We start from the raw sequence: 26,920 nt of genomic DNA on the forward strand, positions 1-26,920 counted from the left end.
GTGTGACCTTGGGCAAGTAACTTAACCTCTTTAAGACACAGAGGAAGAATCTGTGGAAACAAATGATATTCCGGAATATTGATAGGATGGCTCAAAAATAATTTGTAAAAGTACCCGAGCCCACATATACTTTTTTTTTTTTAGTTTAATGTAAGCCCTTCCCAGTCTGTCTTCACCCGATCCGAATTCCTGAGACAGAACCCCAAAAGTTCAGAGTCCTTTCCGGTCTAAGTGGTTCTAGGCTCCAAACAGGCTGTGCTCAGTGTTAAGTCGGGTGACTGACAGCTAGTGTTCACCAGACTCTGACTTAGGATCAGAGACTACCTGACGCCGCCCCTTAGCCACTCCAGTCTAGGCTGTGCCAGGAAAAGCGTGTTCCAAAGAGACATCCAGCAAATAAAGCCCAACATACCCGTGAGATGGTTCCACAACCTGGAGGTGACCCAGGATAAAGCCAAAGAACCGAGGGAGGTGCGATGCGGTTGGCTTACCCTGCAGAAGGGAGTCTTTTAAGTAATCCTAGATCGGCTCACCCGCTGCCTGTTGCTACCGGGGCAGGTAACTCCGAGATTCTTCCCCCAACAGAGGTTAGGGCGCTGGCGGAGCGTGTTCAGCCTCCCTAGGGGCGAAGGGACACCGTGCACTCAGCCCTACCAACGGTCAGGGCTTCGGTGTCTGAGCGTGACAACATTCTGTTTTGGTTGGCAGCTTCTCGCCAGCGTCCACCTAGATCTGGACGCAACCCGCGGCACCCCTCGCTTCCAGAGGACTAGGTGATGAGTAGGTAGGTCGGAGGCTGCCAGGGAAGTCGCCGTCGTGGGGCTCCGCGCGGAGCAGCCCGCTGAGGTCACGCTCGGGGGAAGCTTTAGGTCTCGGTCGCGCGCGTAGATCTCTGTGCGGACGAATCCCGAATACTCGGCAGGATCACGCGTTCTCTCAGGCAATTGCACTGAACGCCAAATACCGCTGCCCGGGGGAGGGGGGGAGCTGGGAATTCGTGTCCGCCAGGTCTGCGGGCATCTCGGTATTTCAACCCCAGAAAGCGCGTTTGCGGCTCAGCGCCCCCCCCCCCGCCCCCCCAGCGAGGGCACGGCGTGATTTCGGGAGGGAACGCGGGGGGAGGGGAGCACGGCGGCCCCCGGCTGTCCCAGCCCGCGTCACCCGGCTCGGGGGTGGGCGGCCGAGGACACGGCTGCGGGGGGGGGGTGCAGCGCGGGGGCCGCAGTTCCTTCCGGCTCGCGTCCTCCGCGTCTCCCCGCCGGCTGCAGGCCCGGCCGCTGCGCTTCGCTTCCTCGGGGACCTTCTCGGATTGCTGCGGTGGCCCGGGATTTCGATGGGGGTGGGGTGGCGGCGGCGTGGCAGCGTCAGGGCGCCGCTTCCCCCTCCTCGCTCCCTCTTTCCGCCGCGGTGGCGCGCTCCCGGAGCCCAGCGAGCCGGGAGCCGACGCGATGCGCGCACCTTGGTGAGCGGGGGTGAGCGGGCCGGGGGCGCGAGGGGCGCCGGAGGTGGGTAACGCCGGCGCGGTGAGGCTGCTGCAGCGGTGAGGGGCGGGGAGGGGCGAGGGGCGCCGGAGAGGCGTGCGCGAGCCCGGGGGCACGCCGGGGCAGGGGCCGGGCAGTGCCGAGGCCCCTGGGCGAATGGAGGAGGGGGCTGCTCTGCAGGGATGGCGGGTTTTTATGGAATCGACCTCGCAAAAGGGGGCGATCCCGTGCTCGGCTTGGATCCGGAAGGCTCAGGAACGGAACCTCGAAGACACTTCAGCGCCGGGCGAAGGTCAGTGAGCCCAAAGCCTGCGCCCTGCGTGGCCCCAGGCACCGCGCTCCGGGCGCGCAGGCTTTTCTCGGTTCCCCCAAAGCGCGCGCACAGATGGCGAAGGCCCGCGGAGGATCCGCTCCCCACACACCCAGCCCTATGTATGGATGTCTGGTGGCCCAAACCCATAAACTTTCTGTTACTTAACCGAGCTGGGTTAGTGAGCGCACGGCCGGTTGTGTGGTCCCCAGCGCCCACCGAGAAGTCCACCTGCTGACACTGAGACGGGGAAAGCGGAGCTGCTGCGCTGCACCCCCACCCCGCTCCAGCCTGCCGGTGGCCGCGGTGAGGTTCGCCACCCTCCTGCCACATTGATACCGTCAGCCTGGAGAATGTGGAGAACCGCCGGAGGAGGGGTTATGTAGCCCGAATGGGAATCAACACGATAAGGAAGGGGTATATTCCGGAACCGTGCTTACTGTGTTATTGCAATGGCACTTGGAAGGATCTCTGAACTGACGGTATGTTGGGAAAGCGCAAAGAACTGAGGGTCTGCAGCCTTGGGTTCCGGGGACTCTGTCCTGAAAGGCTGAATAGCAGCAGTGAGGTCTGGGCAAGTCAAGAAACCTTGTTTGTGTGAGAAGCAGCAGGGTGATCCCTGCCCTACCTCACTGGACGGTAACTGGAGGAAGAGTAGGGTTTTGAAAAGCAGAAGTGTGGTTTCTATAAATTAAGGTATCACCACATTGCTGCGCACACCTCCCTCCTGGCCGCCAGCAGAACCTCGTTTGGAGCAGAGGTAAGGCAGCACCTTCAGGGTAGTGTGGGCACTTTCCCGCTTACCTGTCCACGATGTCCGGGTGTGGCTCTTCCTCAGTGTTTTGTTCTGGGCCCTCTTGCGAGCAGTACTGCCTGACGCTGCGCATCAGTGTGACCTCAGGGTTCAGGAGCTGTGCCTTCCTCATCTTCTTTAGGGCCGGAGGGAGATGCTAGGAAAGTTGATGAAAACCGGTCGTGGCCTCTGGGGGTTAGATTTGATTTGAGATGCTCTTCATGACTCTGAAAACATCCTTAGCCTTCTGAAGTTGGAGGTCGTGTTTTCTGACGCAGGGAAGACTCTGCCAGCACCAAGGATAAACGTGCAAGAATAAGCGTTTTAACTGGAATGGTCTTTAGAGGAGGATAAGCAAAGAGGTCAAGAAAGACTGCGTTGCTCGCGAACACATTTTCCCCACCTGTCTGAGGGCACACAAAGAATAGCTTTGCCAAATTTGAATAGTTTCCCTAGTTACTAAATTGAGATTCGTATTTCTCATATGGAAAGGAAAGAGTCACATGGTTGGTTGCATTACTGTTAAAATTGAAGCAGTTCTTTTTAAATAAGCTTGTCAAGCCTTCCAGAGATTATAAACATGAGCAATAGTAATGCCTGTGTGTCGTATTGTATCCTTCCTAAAGAGATAAGTAAGGTGTGCAAGTCAATATTACCAAGACCTCTGATTGTTTTTGCATTGTCATTTTTTTTTTTTTAGCATTTACTTATTTTTGAGAGACAGAGCTGTAGCAGGGAAGGGACAGAGAGAGAAGGAGACACCGAATCTGAAGCCGGCTCCAGGCTCTGAGCTGTCAGCACAGAGCCCGACGTGGGGCTCGAACCCATGAACTGTGAAATCGTGATGTGAGCCAAAGTCGGAGGCTTAACCGACTGAGCCACCCGGGCGTCCCGAGTTTTCATTTTAATTAAAAAGACTTGAAAGATGACTCATTTGCAAAGTTGGGAACTAAAACTAGGTCTCCTTAATTGTGCTGTCATACACTGAAGTCTAAGTCTGTAAAATTACACTGATGGTGATGATAAAGCCAACTTTTATGGAATAGTGTCTGTCGGACTGAGATATGCATGTTACAATTCGTTAAGTTCTCACAACAATCAGTAAAAAAAACTGAAGCACAGAGAGGTTAAGTGCCTTGCCCAAGGTCACACAGCTGGTAAGTGAGGAATTTCTCAGATTGGCATAAAAATTATATTTGATTGGGACTCTTTTTTTTCCCCCTTAATTTTTGTGCTGTTGTATCTTACACATACAGAAGCATGAGGGTGAGATTGGGGGGCTCTGGAGCAAGGTTCCAGGGTCCCAGTGCTGGGCTTGCTGCTCAGTTGCTGTGTGTGGTCTTCACTTCCTTTTCCTAGGCCTCAGTGTTCTCATCCACAAGATAGTAATAATAATCCTATATTGAATGATGCTTTATTTCTCACGTGTGAACCGTGAAAGGGAAATATTGCCGCAGGTAAAAGGAAGTCTCAGAGGCAGGTGTTTTTGTCGTCGTTAACAGTAGGCTGGAAAATGACAAAGGAGAAGCAGCTGAAATGATCTACACACTTAAATGTGATCTGCTCAACAACTAATGTTTGAAAATTCCTTAAAAAAATATTTTGGTTCAGGGGCGCCTCGGTGGCTCAGCCGGTCAAGCGTCCAACTTCAGCTCAGGTCATGATCTCATGTCTCATAGGTTCAAGCCCCACATCTGGCTCTGTGTTGACAGCTCAGAGCCTGGAGACTGCTTCAGATTCTGTGTCTCCCTCTCTCTGGCCCTCCCCAACTCGGTTTCTCTCTCTCTCTCTCTCTCAAAAATAAATAAACACTAAAAGAAAAATTAAAAAAAAATATTTTAGTTCTGTTCTTGGATCCTTAGTTTTACATTTACTGAAAGAGATAAAGGTAAATTGGACCTCAAAGTTTTGGGGGCAGGTGACCTTGAAAAGCACCCATGGCCAACAGGTGCTCTGCTCTAGTTGATTTCAGGTGATGAAGACTGAAGGGCGGTGTGGGATTCTTTTTAATCCTTAGGCTCCTCGACATTCTCTTATTTCAACAATCTATAGTGGGTCAGGAAACAAGTGTCCTGGGAACATCTGTAAAGTACCTCCCTATTCTCTCTTTCTTTATTTGGAAGCTGTTTTTAGAAGACAGCTTTTGGGACGGCTATTTTAATACGGTAGGTCGGGAGACTTGAGCTTTTATTTATGCACATTTTAAGAGTGTTTTAAACCATCAAATCACTTGAACTGTCCTATGACATACATAAAACCTGTTCTTTGTTTTGTGTTGTTTTTCCTGCTGGCTCACTCTTCGTTCAAACTCGGTCTCTGTGGAGATTTGGGCCAAGGTCACTGACATTGCCAGCAGCTACTTCGTGCTTGATAAACTTGGATAGTCTCCAGAAACGTTTGAATCTCTGAGATTTAAAGGTCTTTCCTTCATCCCTGTGCTGTTGCGGGTAAGAATGCGAACTTGGGAGCAAGACTGCTTGGGTGTGCAACGCTCCCCTTTATTGGCTGTGCCTCGGGTCTGCATCTGTAAAATGAAAACAGTGTTGTTGTATCTACCTCATAGGTTGTTAGAGGGATCAAGTGCGTGTGTGTGTGTGTGTGTGTGTATAGAAAATCTAGAACAGTGCCAGGCACCTGCTAAACTTCATGCAAGTGTTAGTTATGAGCCGATGACGATGGCTAAGATAATAGGTGAGTACTCTGGAGGAAAAAAAAATAGAGCAGTAAATGAGGATAGTGTGCACCTTAGGGATGCAGTTTTAAAAAGGGTGATGAGGAGAGTCTCATTCCAAAGGTACTTTTGAATAAAGATGGCTGTGCCGAAGACTATAGAGGAGTGTAGGGGAGGGGTGCAGAAGGGTGTAGAGGTGTAGGGTTGTAGAGGTAATAGATAAGGAGGTCAGAGAGGTAACTCAGGGACACACGGACAGATATTGCAAGTGTTGAAGCGTTTATTTTTGTTTGTTTGTTTGTTTGTTGGGACCAGCAGAACCTCCCTCACGGTGCTGGTTTAAAGAGAAGGGTGGGTGTCTGACCTCTGGGTGTAGGGTCTGGGAACCGGTGCCCAGTTACTGGTTGCCATCACATTGATGATGTTGTCTTTACCAGTCCTTGGTTTCGTTTTTTTTTTTTTCTCTTTTCTTTTTCTAGATAGTTCTGCTGTGGCATTTTCACTTCTTCCTCTCTCTTCTCTATACCTACTTTAGGCACACATATTCAGTATGCCTCTTATTTGCTCTCTGTTTCCCCTTTCAGCTTTCAGTACCTTAGTTTGCAGCCTGACTTAGAGCCAGCGCTCCTTCCATCCCTCTGCCCATGCACACCGGCATTCTCCAGGCTTCCTAGACCTTGTTTGAAGAGAGATGGGTACTTCCTCCCATCTCATTTTTTTTTTTTTTTTTGGACAGCATTATTGAGATTGAGATAGAATTCACATAACCTACAATTCACCCATTTACAGTGTACAAGTTAGTGGCTTTAATATATTCACAGATATGTGTCCTCACTGTCACGGTTGATTTGAGAACATTTAGAACCTCAAAAAGATACCCTGTACCCGTTAGCTCTCACTGTTTATGTTCTCATTCCCTCTTCCCCACCCCCCCCCCAAAAAAATAATTCCACTCATCTATGTTTTGTCTGTATGGATTCGCCTATTCTGGACATTTCATAAAAATGCATCGGTAAATACGAAATATCTTTTGTGCCTGGTGATTTCACTTAGTATAATGTTTTCAGGGCTCACCCATGTCGCGGTGTGTGTTAGTACTTCGTATTGTGGCTAGATAATACCGCATCGCATGCAGCCCCACGCTTGGTTTACCTATTCATCAGTTGATGGCCATTTGGGTTGTTTGCCCCTTTTGGCTGCTGTGACTATTTCTGCCGTTGACATTTGTGCGCAAGTTCTCGCGTGAGCACATGCTTTCGTTCTCTTCGGTATATCCTCAGGAGTGGAATTGCTAGGTCAAATGGTAACTGTATGCTTGACCATTTGAGGAACTGCCGGACGGTTTTCCAGTACGGCTCCCCATTTTATTTGGCTCAAACATGGGAACTTTGCCATTGTTCCAGTGCAGGTCCCTACGCTTACTTCGGGTAAAGTTTTGAATTAATGTTTTTTGTAAGTCTTATTCAGTTATGTGATGTTCGTGTGTAAGTAATTTTTTGTTTGTTACTGTTTTTTTAAATATTTTTTAATGTTTTGTTTATTTTTGAGACAGAGGGAGAGACAGAGTATGAGCAGGGAAGGGGCAGAGAGAGAGGGAGACACAGAATCTGAAGCAGGCTCCAGGCTCTGAGCTGTCAGCACAGAGCCTGATGCGGGGCTCAAACCCACGACCCTTGGGATCATGACCTGAGCTGAAGTCAGACGTTTAGCCGACTGAGCCACCCAGGTGCCCCTGTTTGTTACTGTTTTTTATATAAAAGGTTTTAAGTAAAACGTTACTTGAGTGGTGGTATGTACCTTTAGGTTACAAGATGATTTATTGGAAAGCAAGAACAAAATGTTATGTTCATGAATTTTTACATTACATATTAGGATACCTGTGCCTCTATAAGGTTTATAAATAAATATTGGAGCTGTTTGTACAATCACTTTTGTTTTTTACACAAATAGGTGTAATCATAACATTCTGGGCACAACTGTTCTAAAGACATGGAATCAAATACAGTGGTGTGGTTCTTAATCCTTTGTTTTGTGACAGATTTAATAGGAACGTTCTTAAATTTACATTGCTAACGAAATTGAAAATATCCCAACTTCAGCCCTAGTGATATACATAAATAGGAGTGGAAGGAGCTTTGGATCAGGTGTCAGACTTTTGTTTTTTTGTTCTCCTGGTAAATTACTGATGGTGAGGCCTTGGGCAAGCCCCCTAACGTTCTTTACGTCCGTTCCCAAATTGGCATAATACCACCTGAAACACTCCGCGAGAGTGGTCACTGTGACCTACGCGGTGACCACAGGAAGTTAGTCATTTGTGTGTCTTAGGCAACCTTGCAGTTTTCTCAGGCACGTGGTTCGTGTTCCTTGGTCTTTGCCTTCGTGGGGTCTTCCCAGGCGAACCTTACCCCGCGCATTTGTCATAATTGCTTTGTGTCCTTCCTCCGTGTTCTCCTGACGGCGGACCTTCCAAGTTAAGGGTCACTGCCAAAGTTCAGGTGGGCAGGGAGGAGCCCATGTGATGCCACCAGCCTCATTGCTATATGCCATTGCAATAGAGCACTGCTTCCTTCCTGGTGCTGTTAGTGTTCGAACACAGAGTTCAGCATGTGCCGTGGTGAGGGCGCAGCTGTGTGAAAACGGCAGTTGACTCTGATTGCAGACCGCGTTGTGGAAGCTATGGAGTCGCGTTACTGGGCCTCGAAAACAGTCGCTCTTCTGTTTGATAAGTGATGGTTTGAGTTTCTCAACATCCTGGGGGGTGGGGGTTTGTCCAAACGCAGAGCATGAAGGGAAGTAGATACGGAAAGATGGGGAGAGGACCGGGGAGCTTTGTGAACGAGACACCGTCCATGCTCTTTGCTCACCTGCATTTCGTTACTACTGAGCATGCTCAGTAAGCCGCCTTAAAGTGGGCATAAACGAATTTTACCCTTTACCCCAACTCTCGTTTGTGATTTCTGTTCTCTAGCTTCCTTTATCCTAAGGAAACAGTTGAACAGAAATTTTAGGTCGTGATCTCCAGCTTCTTCTAAAGGTTGACATCTCTTCTCCATTTTCTTTCCTAGGCGACAGAAATAACCAGCAGAACCATTCTTAGGTACTGTTGGTTTGTTCATTCGTTCATTGTATTCACACTCAATGCGTGTTTGGTTGAACACCTATTATGTGCCCCTGTTCTAGATTCTGGGAACAAAGCAGTGTCCAGAGTACAATTTTTTTTTTAAAACAGTTACCCTCAGAGATTTTCCATTCTAGTGGGTGTTCGTGTTTGAGGCTAAATACAATGGGGATTAATGCCAAGGAGTAAGGAGAAAACCAGAGGTGGGAAGCGGGGCGGGGGGTGGGGGGAGAGGAATTACTGGCTGGGGCAGTTGCCATGACATAGGGTGACCATGGAGGCCTCACTGAGGAGGTAACCTTTAAGATCAGTCTTCAGTGCTCCTAATCATGTATACAGTTGGTAGTTAGTGCTGGGGCAGAGAAAATCCTAAATCCGAAATCTGACATGCTTGTGTCTATTCATGGAGTCACTCTAAGATTGTTAGGGGTATTGGGAGTGAAAACTGCTCATCTGCATCAAAATTCTGGCTGGTTATGGTCTGAAGGATGTTTATGAGGTCACTGTAGAGGTCACGGTGGCTCATGCCCAACTGAGTCGTCCACCCCTTTGGCAAAAGCTGCATCTCTGCAGTCAGTATTGTGGCTCTGAGCTTGTCCTCATTATGCAGTCGTTCGTGATGGAACCACTGACTTTGATGGGCAGAGACCCATCTAGAATGACTTGCCAGGGGGAGTCCAGGAATCTCTCTCTTGTCTAGGACCTTTGCTGCCGCATATATGTTAACTAGTGGTAATCTGGCCTGTGCTCACCCTCAACAGGAAAATCACAGTAGAAATGATGGTAAGCTTCGTAATCTTCCTTTACAATGTTTTGGGAAGGGGGCCTGGGTGGCTCAGTCGGCTAAGCGTCTGACTTCGGCTCAGGTCATGATCTCTCAGTTCGTGAGTTCGAGCCCCATGTCGGGCTCTATGCTGATGGCTCGGAGCCTGGAGCCTGCTTTGGACCCTGTGTGTGTGTCTCTCTCTGTACCTTCCCTGCTCTCATTCTGCCTCTCTCTCTCTCTTAAAAAAAATAAACATTAAAAAAATTTTTTAAGTGTTTTTGGAAATAGATTTTAGCTTTGTACCTAAGCCTTGCTAATTCAAAGGACGCCATTTATCACAATGGGACGCATTTTGGGAAGATGTCAACCACTGCTTAAACCCATACTACCTGCCGGCCGTCGGCACTGAAATGTACGAATGTATAGGTTCAGTCACTGTCTTCCCTCTGCCGGAATGTAAGCTATTGGAAGAAGCACGGACTTATTTTGCTCCAGCGCTTCCAAAACAAAAACAGTGCCAGTCATGTAGTAGTTGCTCAGTAAATATTTAATTGATTACCAGACGACAAGCAAGGTGACAGTGAGCCAAAACACCGTATGATGGTATTTCATGAATTATCTGTTGCCCCAAAGATCAGGCAGTGGTGATGTGGACCCCCGGGGCTAGGGCCAGTGCTTTGTTTCTAACCATGGCTCTCTCCTGTGTCAGTCTCCCTCTCAGAGAGGCTCATGCTCCCGAGTGACTGTCCAACCTGGCTTGTCATCCTTTCTCTGCCGTGTCTTTAGACATGGCTTTGAATCTCTATGGGCCTATCCCAGCTCTAAAATGTGCTCGTTTTATAACCTGGAAAAGCCAACACCTGCTGGTTGTTTGTGTGAAACAAGAACACCTTTCTAGAAGGAAGTGGAGCAAGTACCGCTTCTGGAAATCACTTTTGAAAAGGAAGTCTGTTTCTGCTCAGTGCCGCTAAGTCAATTCCGTATCTGGGAGGCTCATAAATAACATCATTCTTCGTGAACTGTGGTCTTTAATCTGTTTGTAAAACACACAGGGATCCCTGCCACTTGTCATTGGTTTGAGGCTGTACATTTCTTTATGTGATTTCACATCTGTAATCATCTCCACCCCCCCCAAGAACAGCTATGACATGTAAAGAATTGATCATAGAATATGACTCATACAGCTTCATTCTCTTGGAAACAATGATGTTATCATGAGCTATGGACTCAGAACTAAAAGTTTAGCGAAAGAAAATTAATAAAAAGCAACATGAACAAAATTGTTCATCGCTATATATTTTATAACTGCGAAAAACTAAAAATACGTTCCCGTCAGTAGTCTGGTGACGTAAATTATGATCCTTTTATACTATAGAAAGCGGTAAGATAGTTGAGTGATACACAGCCTCAAGAACTTGTTGAGAGAAAAAGAAGTCTCATTATAGATTTTGTCCAGTGTGAGCTCATGTGTATGTATAAAAGAGAAAACAAAACACATCTTCTGATCTGCCGTATGTATGTTAATTCATAGGGAAAAGTCTGGAAGGGATGAAGTGGTTACCGATGTCATTTCTGGGACTGAGGTAGGATTGGCAGGTTTGGCACAATGTGAGTGCTTCGTTCACTCTAGGCTTCTGTGTTTTTACCATTTCATAAAAACACAGTCATGGTTCCCATTTGTAATTGTGATACTCGGAATTATTGGAGGGGAAAAGACGTGTGACAAAGAGAAATTGGGGCACCAGGTGAGATTTGAGGTCTGGAGAAAGAAGACGAAGCTGTTCAGATGAATTCTGACAATTGCCACCAATCCCATGATATTTTGTGAGCAGTGATTTGGAGCTCACGCAGTATCGTGCAGTATTATATGTATACCATATACAAACACGCACACATACGTATATATATATATATGTATGTATATATACATCATTTCAAAAGGTTTGACCTAGGATGGAGGGCCCCCACCTCAAGAAAACCCAAGGAATTTAGTACAGTTTTCACATGTACCTTCTTTTGGTCTATTTGTAGACGTTGAGAAAAATGTCATATCTTCAGGAAACATGGATTCACTTCTATCCTTGTACAAACAGTTCTGTCACAGTAACAGAGCAGTTGTATCTACCACGGAAGTCTTCTCTCTAGCTCACGATGTTATTTCCACCGTTGAATTTGCTCTTTCAGTCGTAAGTTTATTGAGGTCCCGCGTGCAGCCATCGGACCTGGCAGAGAACAGACGAGGCCCCATGTTCTTGTGGAGCTTATCGGCAGGGGGGGACTGTGGGGGCAGAGGGGAGTGACAGTGAGGGGTGGAAAAAAAATGAGGAAGTGAGACTACTAGGATGAAAATTAAGCAAGGTGATGTGATAGAGAGTAACTGGGGAACTACTTTAAGAGAGGTGGTTAAGAAAGACTTCTTTGAGGAAGTAATTGATAAACCAAAGCATGCAACAGGACAGGAAGGAGCCAGATGTATGATCAGTTGGGGGAAAGAACGTTCCAGGCAGAGGGACTAGAACAGCAGCAGTAGGGTGGGTGAGAGCTTGTAGCACGTGAGAGTTTGGTGAGTGGTTGGGACTTATGGAGGGTGGACAGAGATAAGTGAGAGAGGTCTGCAGGACGGGATCATGTCATGCCTTAAGGACAAGGTAAGGATTTTGGATTTTATTTCCAGAGTTGATGGGAAGCTGGTGGAGGGGGGGGGGGGTGGATGGTGATTAGGGGAATGACATCTGATTTACACCTATTTTTTAAAATATTTATTTTGGGGAGCGCACAAGCCAGGGAGGGGCGGAGAGAGGGGGACAGAGGATCCAAAGCAACCTCGGCTCTGACAGGCTTACAGCAGCGAGCACCATGTGGGGCTCGAACTCATAAACTGCGAGATCATAACCTGAGCTGAAGCTACCGACCGAGCCACCCAGGTGCCCCGTGACTTACACTTAAAAAGATCTCTCTCTGCGTACCTCTTGATTATAAGTTGGCCAGAGTTGAAGCAGCAAAACCCACTGGAAAGATGGGAGGAGGCCCAGGTGGGAGAAGATGGTGACTTAGATTAGGGCAGTGGCGATAGAGCTGAATTCGCTAATGGATTAAAGATGGAGAGCTACGGAAAGATAGATCAGAGGGGACTTCCAGAGTTTGGGCTTTAGCACCTGGGAGGTGTGGTTCCTGAGATGGGAAAACTAGGGAGGAGCAGACTTGGGCGAAATTAGGGTCTGTTTTGGATGTGTCAGGTTGTGGTGCCCCCTGGATGAATGTCAAATAGGCAGTAAAATATGGTAGCCCATAGTTGGGCGGGGCGGGGCGGGGCGGGGGGAGGGTGTCAGGAGTAGGGATCCAGGTGCAAGCCCTCTGGATACATAACAGTGGTATCTAAAGCCCTGGAACTGGGGTGCCGGGGTGGCTCAGTCAGTTAAGCATCTGACTTTGGCTCAGGTCATGATCTCATGGTTCGTGAGTTCAAGTCCTGCATCTGGTGAGCATGAGCCCTGCTTCTCTCTCTCTCCCTCTCTCTCGGGCCCGCTCTCACTTATACCCTGTCTCTCTCTCTCTCAATAAATAATAAATAAATAAATCAAGCCAGCCTTGGAACTGACTCCCAAGCCTCAGCTCACCACCTTGTAGCCCTGTTCTCCACTCTCCCCTTACGCTAAGCTCACCGAAGCAGACCACTTTCATTTCTTCCTCTTGCTGACCTTGCTTGTGCTTCCAGGGCTGCTTGGAGCCTGCCAGTGTGAAGGACAGTGGGAGCAGTAGAAAGTCGCGGGCTGGGCCAGTGACCACGGGGACCAGGGTGCTTCTCTCTTATCATAAACTAAGTCCCATAAAGCAAAGTTTTTAGTGCTGTGAGTTGCCCTCAGTTTCACGTGCCGCTTGTCTGCTTTGTTGAAATACAAGCACAGACTAAACAAAAATAAGGAACTGTGAAAATGTGTCTTTACTTCCGAATGGTATTCCCATTTCGGGTTTGACATTTAATTTCGTTGGAAGAATGCACGGCTGTCTTTCACTTTTATCTGTCGTATCAGCAGTTTGCTTATATGACTGTGTCCTTGTATAAAAGCAGTCCTCATTTATGCCCTGAAAACCCTTTCCTATCCTGATGTCACGCCTCGTGTGTTTGCTGCCAGTTTTATTGCTGATTTGTTTGTTTATTTCTTGTCAATCCAAGTGGAATTTACTGTATTGTACAGAGCGAAGTACAAACTTATTTTTTGTTTCTTCTCCTCAAAATATTTTGGAGTTTACAAATAGGACTGAGTTCTTACTTACCTTGAATGATTTTTGCTCGTTGCAGGTAAGCTCTCTGGACCTCAGCTGGCCTCATGGTGAGTTCAAGGCCCTAATCCAGTAGTCCAACGGAGTTCACGCCACCCTGAGCCTGGAAAGATGGTGTCACAGTCTATGGGCCGGCAGGATTCTCCTGTGCACCCTTGGGAAGGGGTCAGCAGTGACCCTGGTGACGTTGAGGACTCGCCCAATCTCCTGGACACTGACCAGCCTCCTTGCAAATCAGACGTCAGGTTCATGAGGCACAGAGCTGCCTGGATTAACCCCCAGTGTGCGCAGCAGCAGCTACAGGATTTGCCCCCTCAGGTGCCGACAGCGGGGAACAGTGGGAACCACTTTGGAAGGGATACCGCCTGTTCCCTGGGCCCTTCACCGTCGTCCCTTGGGGACTCCGTGGTGGAGACATCACTGTCCAAGGGTACTGCAGACTCTGCCTGGGGCTCCGGTGACAAGAGCAGCGACTTCTCTTTTGCCTCCAAGGGAGAGCAGACAGTGCTCCCAGGAAAGTCTCCTCAGATGTCTGTGTTCACAAGCTCCAAGATTTCGGCTGCCTCCTCGTGTCCGGAAGCTGACAGCGCTTTTTTGAAGCCTTCCCATCTGACAGCTTCCGCTGATGAAGGTAACTTCAGTCGGGACTCGCCTCATTCTTGTCTGTTGACACGCAGGCTTTGCCTTGGCCTGAAGCCTGTCTTACCGTCTGTCTCATGAGGACGAAAGTCCTGGCTTTCCACTCTGATTGGAGGCCAGTGCATTAGCTCATTTAATATTCTTCAGCCCAGCTACCTGGATGCCTGGATGGTCACAAAGGGTAAAAACAAATATTTCCACTCTCCTTCCGTAGCAAGATGTCATCTTTGCTCGGCTTAAGTGGTAATCCATGCCAGCTGCCATCTTTGAATGGTGTGTGCCTTTGGGAGCGTCCAGCTCATGAAGTTGCTGGCAAGGGAGAGTATTAGAAGTGCTCTCAATCCAGTGTGGTGGGAGAATGTGTTTCCAGACAGACTGGGCTCCATTTCACACTAGTGCTTTCGTAGGAGATGAACTCACCTCACCTACATTGACCTGGACAGGGTGTGGCTAGAAACTGGGCAGATTTAAAAACACTAATCGCAATTTCCCCAAAGACTACACAAAACCTTTCTTTTTTTTTAACTAAAACAAGGGCTTCCATTGCGATGAAGTAATGCACGTATTCCTAAAATAAGATAATGCATGCAAATGCCACTCAAGGGTCAGTAACTTCTCTTATTGCTGTTACAATTTGTGGCATTCTGTTTTTTTTAATGTTTATTTTTGAGAGAGAGAGAGAATGAGCGGGGGAAGGGGCAGAGAGAGAGAGAGACACAGAATCTGAAGCAGGCTCCAGGCTCTGACCTGTCAGCGCAGAGACCGACGTGGGCCTCGAACTCATGGACTTTGAGATCATAACCTGAGTCGAAGTCGGATGCTTAACCGACTGAGCCACGCAGGCCTCCCAATGGCAATCTAAATTTTTAAAAATATATTCGTCATGTTGTATTTGTGTTAATTTACATTCTTGTTAGAGCCCTAGTTCAAAGAGTCAATGAAGTTTCTTTCTTCCCTAGCAGTCTGAACACTGCTGGCCTGCCTGTGTGTGTGTCTGTATGTAGCCATTTATTTACTTCTCACTAGCAAGAACCACCCCTCCACCTTTCCTAAAATATGGGGTTTCTTTGTTGTACTGGAAACACTTTTGAAAAGCTGAAGATGATGACAGTCTTTTAACATATTATTCATCGCTTAAGAACAGCAGATTTTGGACGGTCTTAAAATAGGGTCATTTTGAAAGAAGAACCAGATTTGAGCAAAATGACACGTTCTACCGGAATTGGTTCCGCAATTTAAAGTTATCCTGGAGTTTCTTTCTCCCATAAAGAAAACAGGTACCCTGGCCCCTTTGTCCAAAGATAATAGCCCCCAGCAATTTCTCTAAGTATCTTTAAAAACCATCTTCACCTTGGTAGGGGGATTCATCCCATGGGAGTAAAAAAAAAAAAAAGGAAGTCCTGAGTGATCTGGTCTTTCTTTGCTGTGGGACAGCATTGCAGAGAACAGGCATTTGCTACTAAGACACAAGATTTTTCCTATGACTGCTGCATCACGAATGATAGCACACTTTTCCTTTTCTAGATAATGTGGTAGAGAAAGGCCCTCCCCCACCCCAGCCTATAAGAATTTCTTGAGGCTGGAAGAAACAATCCCACAGTTCCTTTTTTCCTTGCGTAGGATTTGCACATTTATAGAGCACATTCACATGCCTTATCTGCTTTAATCTCCTAAGAGGTAATTATCCAGTTTAAGGCATGAGGACATTTCAAGGCAGAGGCACAACCAGCTGGTAGAGACAGAACTGGAACTGGAATCCTCACTGTTTGATTCTTCTCTGTCCTTTTTCTTCTATACTCGGGGTCCTAACACTATGACCGGCAGGCCAGATCCAGCTGGCCTCCTGGTTTTACAAATAAAGTTTTGTTGATGTTGCTGATGGCTGCTTCCTCACTCCAGTAGCAGAACGACATAGTGTAACAGGTGGCCCTCAGATCCTGCAGTATTCACTCCCTGGTCCTTTGCAGACAATGCTCACCCACCCCAGATGGATCCTGAAGCTAAGAGATTCAGCGTCCTTCACGGACCAGTCCCTTTCTTGGAGAAGAGACAGGGGATTGGGTGATTGCGGGCATCTCTGTCTGTCCCCCGCGAGAGCTGTCTGATCATCAAGACGTCTATAACATTTTGTTCTAATTTAGCAGGTTGGGATAACCGAGCTCTTGAGGCTCTCACAGAAAGACTTTGCCTTAAATGCTCCAGGAAGAAATCACATGACAGGAATCATTTTGCTCTGATGGTGTTCCTGCCGGTAATGGAGTGGCTTCAGGGTGCAGAATGGATGAATCAGCGGAATATACCCTCTGTGGTTTCTTCTTGTTATTGGTCTGGAGGAAGACCATTTTAGAGAAGCAATGCTGGCCTTTCCAAATAGATTATCTCTGTAAACAAGAAGTTTGGGGTCAGTTGCAGTGCATGGGAGAAGTGATCCTATAATTTTTAGGACCCTGCTTCTAGACTGTTCCTTCTGGCCCTTCTCCATCTCTTTTAGGTAGTTTCCATGATCTCCTCCTCTTTCTACCCTCTCCTCCTCACTGGTCTCCTCCATTCCAGTGGTTCTCCCATCCCTCCTCTGAGGATCCCTCCCAATTTGCTCCAATGGGCTCTTGTAGAAACGATCACCATAAAGGCAATATCTGCAAAGCCTACCACCAGGAGGATCTGTCTTCTTCTTGCACCCTAATGTATTCTAGAATTCTGTTAATTTTTAAAAAAACAGGTTTTAAAGGCCACTGCCTAGAATTGTTTTGTTTTCCTTGAACGTCTTTTTCTCCATTTTTAATAACTTGCTGCATTGGCAGGTGCTGTTCCAGTCGGTAGAAGAACCACTTCTTTGAATTCCTTCTCCCCAGAAGCATTCTTGCTCCCTGTCGATGTAGAAAAGGTGAACACATTTTTTTTCTTTAAAACACACACACACACACACACACACACACACACACGCAGAGTGTAAATCCCTTAGATAGTGTTGTTCTGATTTAAATCTGGAAACCTCACTTGATGAAGGATGGCAAATAGGTTTCGTTTCAGCCTTTGGCTAGGCACAGGCCACCAGGAGCTAAGGAGGGCTCTGAGGCAGCCCCTGTGCCCAGCTGGGAAGTTTTCCACAATTGATGCATGGGTCTACCATTGGGCCATGCACCGTGTGGGGTGTATATCACAGTAAATTCAACTTAGCTTGTCTTTGGGTCTCAGTGGGCTAAATTTGATGTGTCTGGAAGATATGGGCTGTACCTCATGTGATAACTCAGTTAAATGAACATTTAAATTTTTTTTAAATTTATTCATTTTTAAGAGAGACAGAGAGAGAGAGACAGGGTGTGAGCTGGGGAGGGGCAAAGAGAGAGACACAGACTCCGAAGCAGGCTCCAGGCTCTGAGCTGTCAGCACAGAGCCCGACACGGGGCCTGAACTGAAGGACCGTGAGATCATGACCTGAGCCGAAGTCGGACGCTCAACCGATTGAGCCACCCAGGTGCCCCTTAAATGAACATTTATATTCCTATACATTAACTCTGCTTAAATACGGCGTCTTGGTTTTCAATTTAATACACCCTCAATAAAGAACAGTTGGTTACGCTTGCAATTTAACTGATAATTATTTTTCTGCAGGAAAATGCCCACTTTTACGTAGCGGATATGATGATAGCAGCCATGGAGGAAATAAAGTGTACCATCCTCGGTCAACAGCACACACAGAACTGGAGCGTAGAAGAAGCCAGTGCGTCGCTCGGGAATGATCAGGCGGACCGCGAAATGGCCTTTTATACGAGTATAAAGCAGGAATCTGGGTCTTCTGACTCTTCTGACAGTGGCTACGAAGGCAAGTGGGGCAAATCAGAGAGACTTTGCGCTGTGTTCTTGACGTACATCTCTTTTCCTGTCACACCCCGAAGTATGTCTTCAAATCTTTTGTCTAAAACGTCCTAAATAACCATCATCCTCAACATCTCTGCCGTTTGGGCTCGGCATCCATTATCCTGCTCCCCTCTGTCGTTACATCGATGCGTTGTTCTGATTTGGACTCCATCCTACTTTGTGTTTGGCAGTGGCTGCTGGCTTCCCTCTTTCCCTGTTTTCTGCCACGTGGCCTTCCGCCAGCTCTTCTCACACATTGCTTCTTTTTTCCAAGTAGACCTCTTTTCATTCATTCCACAAACCAGGATTCTGAGATCCTGGATGCCGGGAATCAACAGGCAACAAGATACATTATTACATCCCTCAAGGAACATCCCTGCGGGAGCTGGATAGACACCGAGGACTGTTGAGTGGGGTCAGCCTGGTAGCGGAGGCAGGGGCCCCATGCAGCGGGCCCCAGAGCAGGAGGAGCGGGCCTTGCTGTGGCAACCGGGGAATCCTTCCTGGAGAGGAGGGTACCTCAGCTGAGAACTGAAGTTAGGGCGTGTCGTTTTCCTACCACTTCCTAAATGGGAGTCCTGCTTAAGTCCTAGATTCTTTCTCTATATTCACTTCCTGGGAGATGTTGTCTACTGCGGTATCTTTCCCTGATTCTCCCCTGATATCTCCCAAATCTGGGTTTCCCCTCCCGTCCCTCTCGGACAAGTGTTTGTTCCATACTGCGGGGACCTGCTTAGCTGGTTGGCAGGTAACTAAACTAACTTAACATGTCTACACTAGTTATCTATTCCTCACAACCCCCTTCCTTTCAAAAAAAAAAAAAAAGATGCCTTTCGTCTTGATTTCCTTGACTTGAGCGTCTTAATCAGGAGCCTTACGGTAATGAGGGGAGAACTCACTCCAGGCCATACCGTGTAGCACAATGCCTGGCACAAAACCTATGTACCATCAACGGCTGTTGAATGCACTACCTGGCTCAAATTGAGGATACAGAGCATCCTCAGTGAACCCAGTGGTGGGAACCACAGAATGACCAGTCGGAGGATCTGGCCTTTCTGGGGTCCCGTGGTCTCTTATCACGTTGTGCAATTACTTTGTTCTCCTTTCCTGCAGCCTGACTTCTCCTCCTCGTGCAGTATCTGGTTTCTGCTCTGCAGCTCTGTGGTCTTCCTGACTGCCGGCCGGGACCTCACAGCTCAACCCGGTCTTGCAAGGACCCCAGATCCACGTTCGCAGGGAAGGGCGCGTGCGGGGGCGGGCTCTGATTGGGCGCCCCCAACTGGTCAGCCGGCCGTGGCCAGGGGAGCGAGGGAATGTGATTTGGACCATCATCCCCACTGAGGCCACTCCTGGAGAGAAAAGAAACGATTCCTGTTTCAGTAACTCTTGTACTTTATCTTTGACTCTTTCTTCTTTGTGCCTGTGTCCCTGCCCTGCTTCTAGTGAACAGATCGGCCCTGACTTTTCGGTAATCGTGACATCCCCTCCAGTCGTTCCCTATTCCTGCCTTTGACCTGGACCACCTCAGCCACTGCTGGCCAGTCATTCGATGGGAAGTGCAGTTAGGTGCTCAGTGCACATTTGCTGTCTTTGATTGTCTCTTTACTCACAGCCTCTTTCCTTTCCTTGAATGCTGCACACATCTGGCTTCCTAGGACGACTTGTGCTCCTCTAAGATGGCCTGCTGACTTTGTGCCACATTTTATCCTGGACTTTTTAGCCTCGTGGAATGCAGCTTCTCTGTGCCTTTCCAGCAGGCATCTCCCGCCATTTCCCATGGGCTTCAGTAATCCTGGCCTGTCAAAGTTGACAGTGGTCATGTCTCCCAAGCTCTTGCCTTCCTCCCTTAGCTTGGTCTAGGCTCCCCTGGAATGCTGGTTCCCCAGGAACTTCCCGTTAGTTCTTTCATCCCTCCCATCCTTGAAAGCAGTCTCCTGCCGCCAGCACTGTGACAGGCTCCCAGATTTGCATCACGGGGCAGGGGCACCATTCATACAGAGTTAAGCATAAATTGTGCTCCAGAACTTTCTATAATTGTCCACGTGCGTGCCTCAGTCCCTCCCGGAGTTGCACGGTGTGGAGCCCCGCCTTCTTGTGTTTTCTTACAGTTATGTGTGTCCGTGTCTCAGCTCCTTATGAGGTTTTAATCTCATTGTTGGGTAAGTATTTGTCTTATTTGAATTTGCCTTCAGCTTGGTGCCTTCCTCAAAATCGGTATTTTATAAATATTTGTTGAATGGTTGAGTGGAAGCTCGTGTCTAGCTCAGTTTTTTTTAATGTGAATGTAAATATGTGAAATGAAACCGTAAAACATTTCTACCACCCCGATAAAAATACGCATCCTTTATTAAGTGTCTCTCCTGTGACATTTATGGTGAGAGATGCCACTCCGTCGGGGTAGGTCGGTATTCTTCAAGTTAACAGGTGGGTCTTGAGAGCATTTAAACACAAACCAAAGAATAGAAAGTATCCGCATTCCCCTCACCTAGAGTGAGCAATGCTTCCTGGAACTTTTATTATTATTATTTTGTATCAGTGGTATAGATTTTTGTGTTTGTACTAAGTGTGAATGTATGTTACTGTGGATCATCGTCAAAAGGGTGCCAGGAAGCACAGAGAGCTAGGGGAAGTTACCCCTATTTTACCCAGAAGGAAACCAAAGCCAAGAAGTTGGTTATCCATAGTCACATAGCTAGGATCAGACAGTGTGGTTTTAAACCTTGGCCAGTTCACTGCAAAGCCCACGCACATAACCTCTGCGTAACCTGAGGGCTAGAATTTTTCCCTAAGCAATAGAAACCCAAACATTTCTCTGTGTTTTTCTCTCACATTTATTCAAATGAATATAGTTTTGTAGTGATTATATACTCCTATTAATGTAATTGTATTCATAATATGATTGCATTAACAGTATTTCATATACAGCTTTCCATGTTGTTACAGTTTTCACATTTTTCCAGGATGCTATTTCTTGAGTCAATAACATAATTTGTGAAATCAGTGCACTAATATTTGTCATTTAGGTAGCCTTCAATATTTTAATATCTTAAATGGGCTGCAAATAGCTCCTTTATGATCAAAGTCTGCATTTTTCACTTAAAAAATTTTTTTAATGTTTATTTTTGAGAGAGAGAGGGAAAGATAGAGCTCGAGCGGGGGAGGGGCAGAGAGAGAGGGAGACACAGAATCTGAAGCAGGCTCCAGGCTCCCAACTTGTCAGCGCAGAGCCTGACGTGGGGCTCGAACTCACAAACCATGAGATCATGACCTGAGCCAAAGTCGAATGCTTAACCGACTGAGCCACCCAGGTGCCCCCATTTTTTTTTTTTTTTTTTTTTTTTTTTGCTTTTCAATGACACTCTAAGGATAATATCCCACACTAGCATTCGGGAAAGAAAAGCCTGGACATATTTGTAGTAGTTTCCTATAGTTGCTTTAACAAGATACCACAAAAAGCGCGGGGAGCTTAAAACAACGGAAGTTGTATCATCTCACGGTTTTGGAGGCCAGAAGTCAGCAATGAAGTTGTTGAAAGGCTTGGTTCCTCGTGGAGGCTCTGAGGGAGAACCCGTTCCTTGCCTCTTCCAGCCTCCGGTGGTTACTGGTGCTCCTAGCCTGTCCTTGGTTTATGTGTGAGACACATCACTCCATTCTCCGCCTCCACTGGGCCTTCTCCTGGTTTAGCAATGTCTGGATGCAAATTTCCCTCATTATGTTAATACCAGTCACATTGGATTTAGAGCTCACCCTAATCCGGTAGGACCTCCCCTTAACTTGACCACGTCCGCAAAGACCCTGATTCCAAATAAGGTCACATTCACTGGGTGGGTATGTATTTTGGGGGGACACTCTTCTACCCAGCACAACATTTGTGTCGCTTATGCTCTTTGCGTCACTCTGAAGCTGATTTTTGCCCTCTTTCATTTTTTAAAAAAATTGTGTATTATGGAAAATTTCAAACACACATCAAAGTAGGCAGCTTACTCTTAGGGACCCCCTCATCATATATACTCATCAGTCTGCTTTCTGAGTCACAGTGAATGCAAAAACAACACAAAAATAGCTCTCTACATCTTTTAATTCTTTTTTTTAATGTTTATTCATTTTTGAGAGAGAGAGAGAGAGAGAGAGAGAGAGAGAGAGAGAGAGCACAAGCAGGGGAGGAGCAGAGGCAGAGAGGGAGACATAGAATCCAAAGCAGGCTCCAGGCTCCAAGCTGTCAGGACAGAGCCCAACATGGGGCTCGAACTCATGAACCGCAAGGTCATGACCTGAGGTGAAGTCGGATGCTTCACCAGCTGAGCCACCCAGGCGCCCCTGCATTTTATAATTCTTAAAGCTGGATTTTTAAACTCTTTTAAAGTAAACTCTCGGCCCATTTTGTTCCCCAGTTTCTAGTTCATTGACTATGACAGGTTGTGCAGTTTTTCCTTTTCTCCTTGTTGGTGAAACTCCCTTCATTTCTTTTTCTAGGCTGTGCTGTGTTACAGGGCAGCCCAGTGGCTGGGACCCCCTCTTACTGTGATGTGCTCAAAGAAGGCTGTAAATGTGACTTCGATGACTTTGTTGTCGTAGGTAAGATTTGGAAACTCACCAGCTAAGACTCGGTACTTCCCCTCCCCTGCACACACATATTGACATGCATTACAGGTGATATTGCATGGTAGTGGCTTTCAGAGAGACTTCTCTCAAGATCAGACTGTGACCCTGATTTAAAAAAATAATAAGATGTCCTTCTTATTTCGGATGTCTTGATAACCAGTCTGTCATCTGACTTGTAGAATTGAACGCAAAAGCAGATACTCATTATGGTCTGGTATCTGGCCCCTCCATCATATTCTCGTGGAGTCCCAGGTGAGTATATTTTGAAATCCCATCTCTGGTCCTTAGCTGTAGTCTCATGATAGAAACCCAGAGAACCTGAAGTATTAAGATGCTGAATACCGACTTCTTTCTGAGATGCAGGCATTTATTTTTGTGTTCTTATAAAATTGGGTATGAACGAGCCAAACAGACCGAAAGACTTTAATACCCTTTCTTTTATTTACTTGCAGAAGTTGGTGAGTTTAACAATATCACAGAAACCTGTGGATGCCCCTGCAACTCCTCTAAGAGGTATCTGTCTTCCGTGTCCCGCTGCACCTAGACCCCTGGGCCATTACCTCTGAGGCACTATGAACACCAAGCCTCTGACATCTTGGACCAAGTTCAGCCAGTTCCAATGATAGGGATTAGTAATTAGCAATGAAACAATCACCGATAAAGTTTCTATAGAGCTTTCTACAGTTTTTATTTAATAGCGTTTAAAAGACTTTGGTATACAGTCTCATTGAATCAGGCTGGGCAGAGTTTTTAACCCCATTTTATAGATGGGAAACTGAGGCTCAGACCCAGTGTGCCTCAGGACATAATGCTGTTAAATAGCGGAGGTAGGACTTGAACTCAGGTCTTCGGACTCCAAATCCAGTGCTCTTTAACCACGTTTCCTCGTCTTGGTACCCTCAATAAATAAAAGCTGCTCTGTTGAGCACGGAGGAACTGCATTGAATAAGACATCCAACGGGTATAGATGCCTGGTCTCCTGCGTGACACATCTTCTGAGTTTTAGGAGTGGGAAGGATAGTTGAAAACACAAAGACACAACATACTGCTCATGAGTATAGTTTTCCCCTTTTGGCATCTTGTACCTTTCAGTGTCACTTATGAGCCAAACTTCAATTCTGCTGAGCGAATAGCCAAAGAGTTGTACCGAGTATTCCGGAAGTGCTGGGTGTTGTCAGAAGTTAATCATCAGCTGGCAGGTTCTCTGAATGCAGCTGGCTCGATGGTAAGTACCAAAATTAGTTGGCCTTGAATTGGAAGTTCCTTAATTCTCATTTTGGCTGCCGTTCACTTCAGACATTTATGCGTTTCCTTGTATGGTGGCCGGGTGTTGCCGGGACACTTGAAACAAAGAATGAATCTGACATTTATTGAGTGTTTATTATGCACCAGGGGATTCAGCATTTCACATTTTTCATCCTTCTAAGTATCCTATTAGGTAGATGCTGCTATTATGTTTATTTTATTTTATTTTATTTTATTTTAATTTTTTTTAATGTTCTATTTATTTTTGAGACAGAGAGAGACAGAGCATAAGCAGGGAAGGGGCAGAGAGTGAAAGAGACACAGAATCCAAAGCAGGCTCCAGGCTCTGAGCTGTCAGCACAGAGTCCAGTGCGGGGCTCGAACTCACGAACTGTGAGATCATGATCTGAGCCGAAGTCTGACGCTTAACTGACTGATAACACCCAGGCGCCCCAACAAGTTTGAATTTTAAATGCTAGTAAGAAACTTGAGTGGTTCAGAGGGGAGCCACTGGACATTTTTAAGCAGGGAAATGGTCTTAAAAGAGCTTTTTCTGGGGAAGTCTGACAACAGCTGGGGTTTCTGGTTGGAATTGGTCTCAGCCTCTTGACTAAGAGGGGTAAGGCTTCTGCTGTGCATAAAAGCATTCCAGGTCGCAATGACCTACTTCCAGTAATTTGAAGTCTGGAAACAAGTGAACTACTGAAAACACGAGGAAAAGTGATCTCAGCTGGGTGGTGTTTCAAGCATGTCTGCAGATGGCTTTAGATACAGGGAGGGCTCCTTTAGTTCAGTTGAAAGCAGTTTCAATTTTTCGTGGCAAATTTTAATGCTGGAAACACACGCGAACGTTCTTTTTATTTCAGTTCCTGGAATGTGCTTGTTCAAGTTGCTCTGAAATTCTCTTCTGTGTCGTGCAGGTTGTGAATGAAGAGCGTGTCCGAAAAGACTTTGAATCCAGCGTGGATGTAGTTCAGGAAATTAAATTTAAGTCGAGGATCAGAGGGGCTGAAGACTGGACGCCCCCTAGATTTCAAATCATATTCAGTGTTCACCCACCACTCAAGTAAGTCCAGGTTGCTGCTTGGGCCTCCAATCCAGGTAGCGCAAGTCGAGATGGCCCCCACTCGTGGAGCCATGGCTTCCTCTTCGTGGAAGTTGAGGAAGGGGAAAAAATAACACACCAGGGGACAAAGGAAGTTTTGTTTTAGGAATAGGAAAAGTTGGGCATATTTTTCTGAATTAGCTTCTTAGCACCCTGTTTATCATGGGTTTTGGAGGGCTTGGGGGTAGGTTTGACAAGTTGAGAGTTTAACTATGTCCTTAATTATGTACATTATATAGCAATTAAAAATCAAGTAGGTTTAAAGGGGATATTCTTTAAGTAGCTAATATTGAACCTTAAAAACCATATACAACAAATTTATTTATTTATTTATTTATTTATTTATTTATTTATAAAGTTTATTTATTTTATTTTAAGAGAGAGAGAGAGTGTGAGCAGGAGAGGGACAGAGAGTGGGGGGTGGGGAGAATCCCAAGCAGGCTCCACGCTGTCAGCCTGGAGCTCGATGCAGGGCTGGAACCCACAGACCCGTGGGATCATGACCTGAGCTGAAGCCAAGAGTCGGACGCTTAACCAACTGAGGCACCCAGGCACCCCGACAGGGGGACATTTTTTAACCAGTTACAGTCTTTCCATTCCTCTTGGCTTGTATTTAATGTGGCACCCAAACTACAGTGTAAAGAAGGGATGGTGAAGGTTATTGCCCGGGTCCCATGGAAGTGCCTTCTAGGCTCTGTGTTACGTTTTCTTTTAAGAGAATGCCAGGAAGGTCTCTGGGGCGGCTCGGGCAGAAGAGCTCCTTCTCCAGGACTTGCAAGGGGTCACTTTCCTTAGCAAGGGGTGACTCTTCTCTAGCATTTCCCTATGTCCTCTCTAAGGGACATGGGTAGGGTTCTGTACATTTTTACCTCGACCTTTTTTGCTGACCCCAAACTGTAATAAAATTTTATAACTTTCTTCATATTTCCAAATCACATGTGAAGTTGTGAAATCAATAGTTCAATAGAAAACCCTCCAGTAGACTGTCTCTCACCAGAAACGTCTGATACTTCTGTCTTCTATTGCCTCTTACTCATCTGAATTTCTTTGGATCCATTTGTCAACTTCCCAAGTGCATTACTTCTTGGTGTTTCGTCTCCCTGAACTTTCTCCAATGCATTATGTGTCTTAAATTCTGTCTGATAAGGAACCTGTGCCCTCACAGCGAGAAGTCTCTAAAGATCCCATTGCGGAAGAGTTATTCATGAGACTTACTTCTGCTTTGGTGGTAGCTGGGGCTTTCAGAAGACCCACCAATCTCAACTCTAGAATAAAAAACTCTATCAAATAATCCTATTTTTTCTCCAGATGAAAAGTGACAAAATTAAGGCTCCAAGCCAAGACAAGTACCGTGATGTCAATTTCTTTTCTAATCAGTTGAGAAATGCTCTGTTGACCATTTCTGAAATGTAACCGTCATCATTTTCTGTACTCAGGAGGGATCTCGTGGTAGCAGCCCAGAATTTTTTATGTGCTGGCTGTGGAACTCCAATAGAACCTAGTAAGTATGGACAATGCATCACCTGCTTAGTGTTCGGTCACAGGGCAAAGGGGAGCAAAGTTGGAGAGCGCATTGTTTTTATGAGAGATGCCTTTGATGAGGAGTTGTTCTAGGAACTTCACAATTCTTATCTAACTCAAGAGAGTTGCCCTCTCTTCCGCGAAGAAGCCATCGTAACTTACAAGGCTGTAAGTGGGCCTTATAAGACCATTGGTGGGCCTGTTACCTCTCGGCCTCATCCCCTAGGGCACTCAGCTCCAGCCACATGGCCTCCCGGCTTTTCCTTAAAGGAGGCAGGCTCACTGCTGACTTAGGGATTTTCATCTGTGGTTTTCTCCCCTTAGAATGACATCCGCATGGCTGGCTCCCTTACTTCCCTCACATCTTCATTCAGAAATTAATGAGGTTTTCTCTGGCTGCCCTTTTGAAACTGTCTGCCTTGCCACACTCCTGGCCACCAACATCCGTGTGTACTCTACATTACCCTTCCTTTCGATTTTTATTCCAGTACTTATCTTGCTAAAATATTCTTTTAGATTTTACTGGTTTT

General features: G+C 46.6%; 1 protein-coding gene across 7 annotated transcripts in view; it reads left to right on the forward strand.

Moving 5' to 3' along the window:
• Positions 1 to 1,267: 1,267 nt before the first annotated feature.
• The window catches only part of RUBCNL (rubicon like autophagy enhancer), a 38,371-nt gene continuing 12,718 nt past the window's right edge, over positions 1,268 to 26,920 (forward strand). For 2 of the 7 annotated variants that reach the window (XM_042919560.1, XM_042919627.1), the window contains exons 1-8: positions 13,528 to 14,051; positions 16,861 to 16,943; positions 17,672 to 17,882; positions 22,391 to 22,492; positions 22,972 to 23,032; positions 23,612 to 23,744; positions 24,685 to 24,830; positions 26,306 to 26,370. In XM_042919560.1, the coding sequence (XP_042775494.1) occupies positions 13,532 to 14,051; positions 16,861 to 16,943; positions 17,672 to 17,882; positions 22,391 to 22,492; positions 22,972 to 23,032; positions 23,612 to 23,744; positions 24,685 to 24,830; positions 26,306 to 26,370 (1,321 nt within the window). In that variant the 5' untranslated portion in view covers positions 13,528 to 13,531. Of the gene's footprint in view, positions 1,463 to 1,697; positions 1,774 to 2,003; positions 2,552 to 4,397; positions 5,032 to 8,656; positions 9,157 to 13,439; positions 14,052 to 16,860; positions 16,944 to 17,671; positions 17,883 to 22,390; positions 22,493 to 22,971; positions 23,033 to 23,611; positions 23,745 to 24,684; positions 24,831 to 26,305; positions 26,371 to 26,920 lie in introns of those variants that run through there. The other 5 variants (XM_042919217.1, XM_042919299.1, XM_042919472.1 and 2 more) reach the window with 5 other exon arrangements.

Source organism: Panthera leo, chromosome A1 (genome assembly GCF_018350215.1).
Source record: "Panthera leo isolate Ple1 chromosome A1, P.leo_Ple1_pat1.1, whole genome shotgun sequence".
Taxonomy (NCBI): domain Eukaryota; kingdom Metazoa; phylum Chordata; class Mammalia; order Carnivora; family Felidae; genus Panthera; species Panthera leo.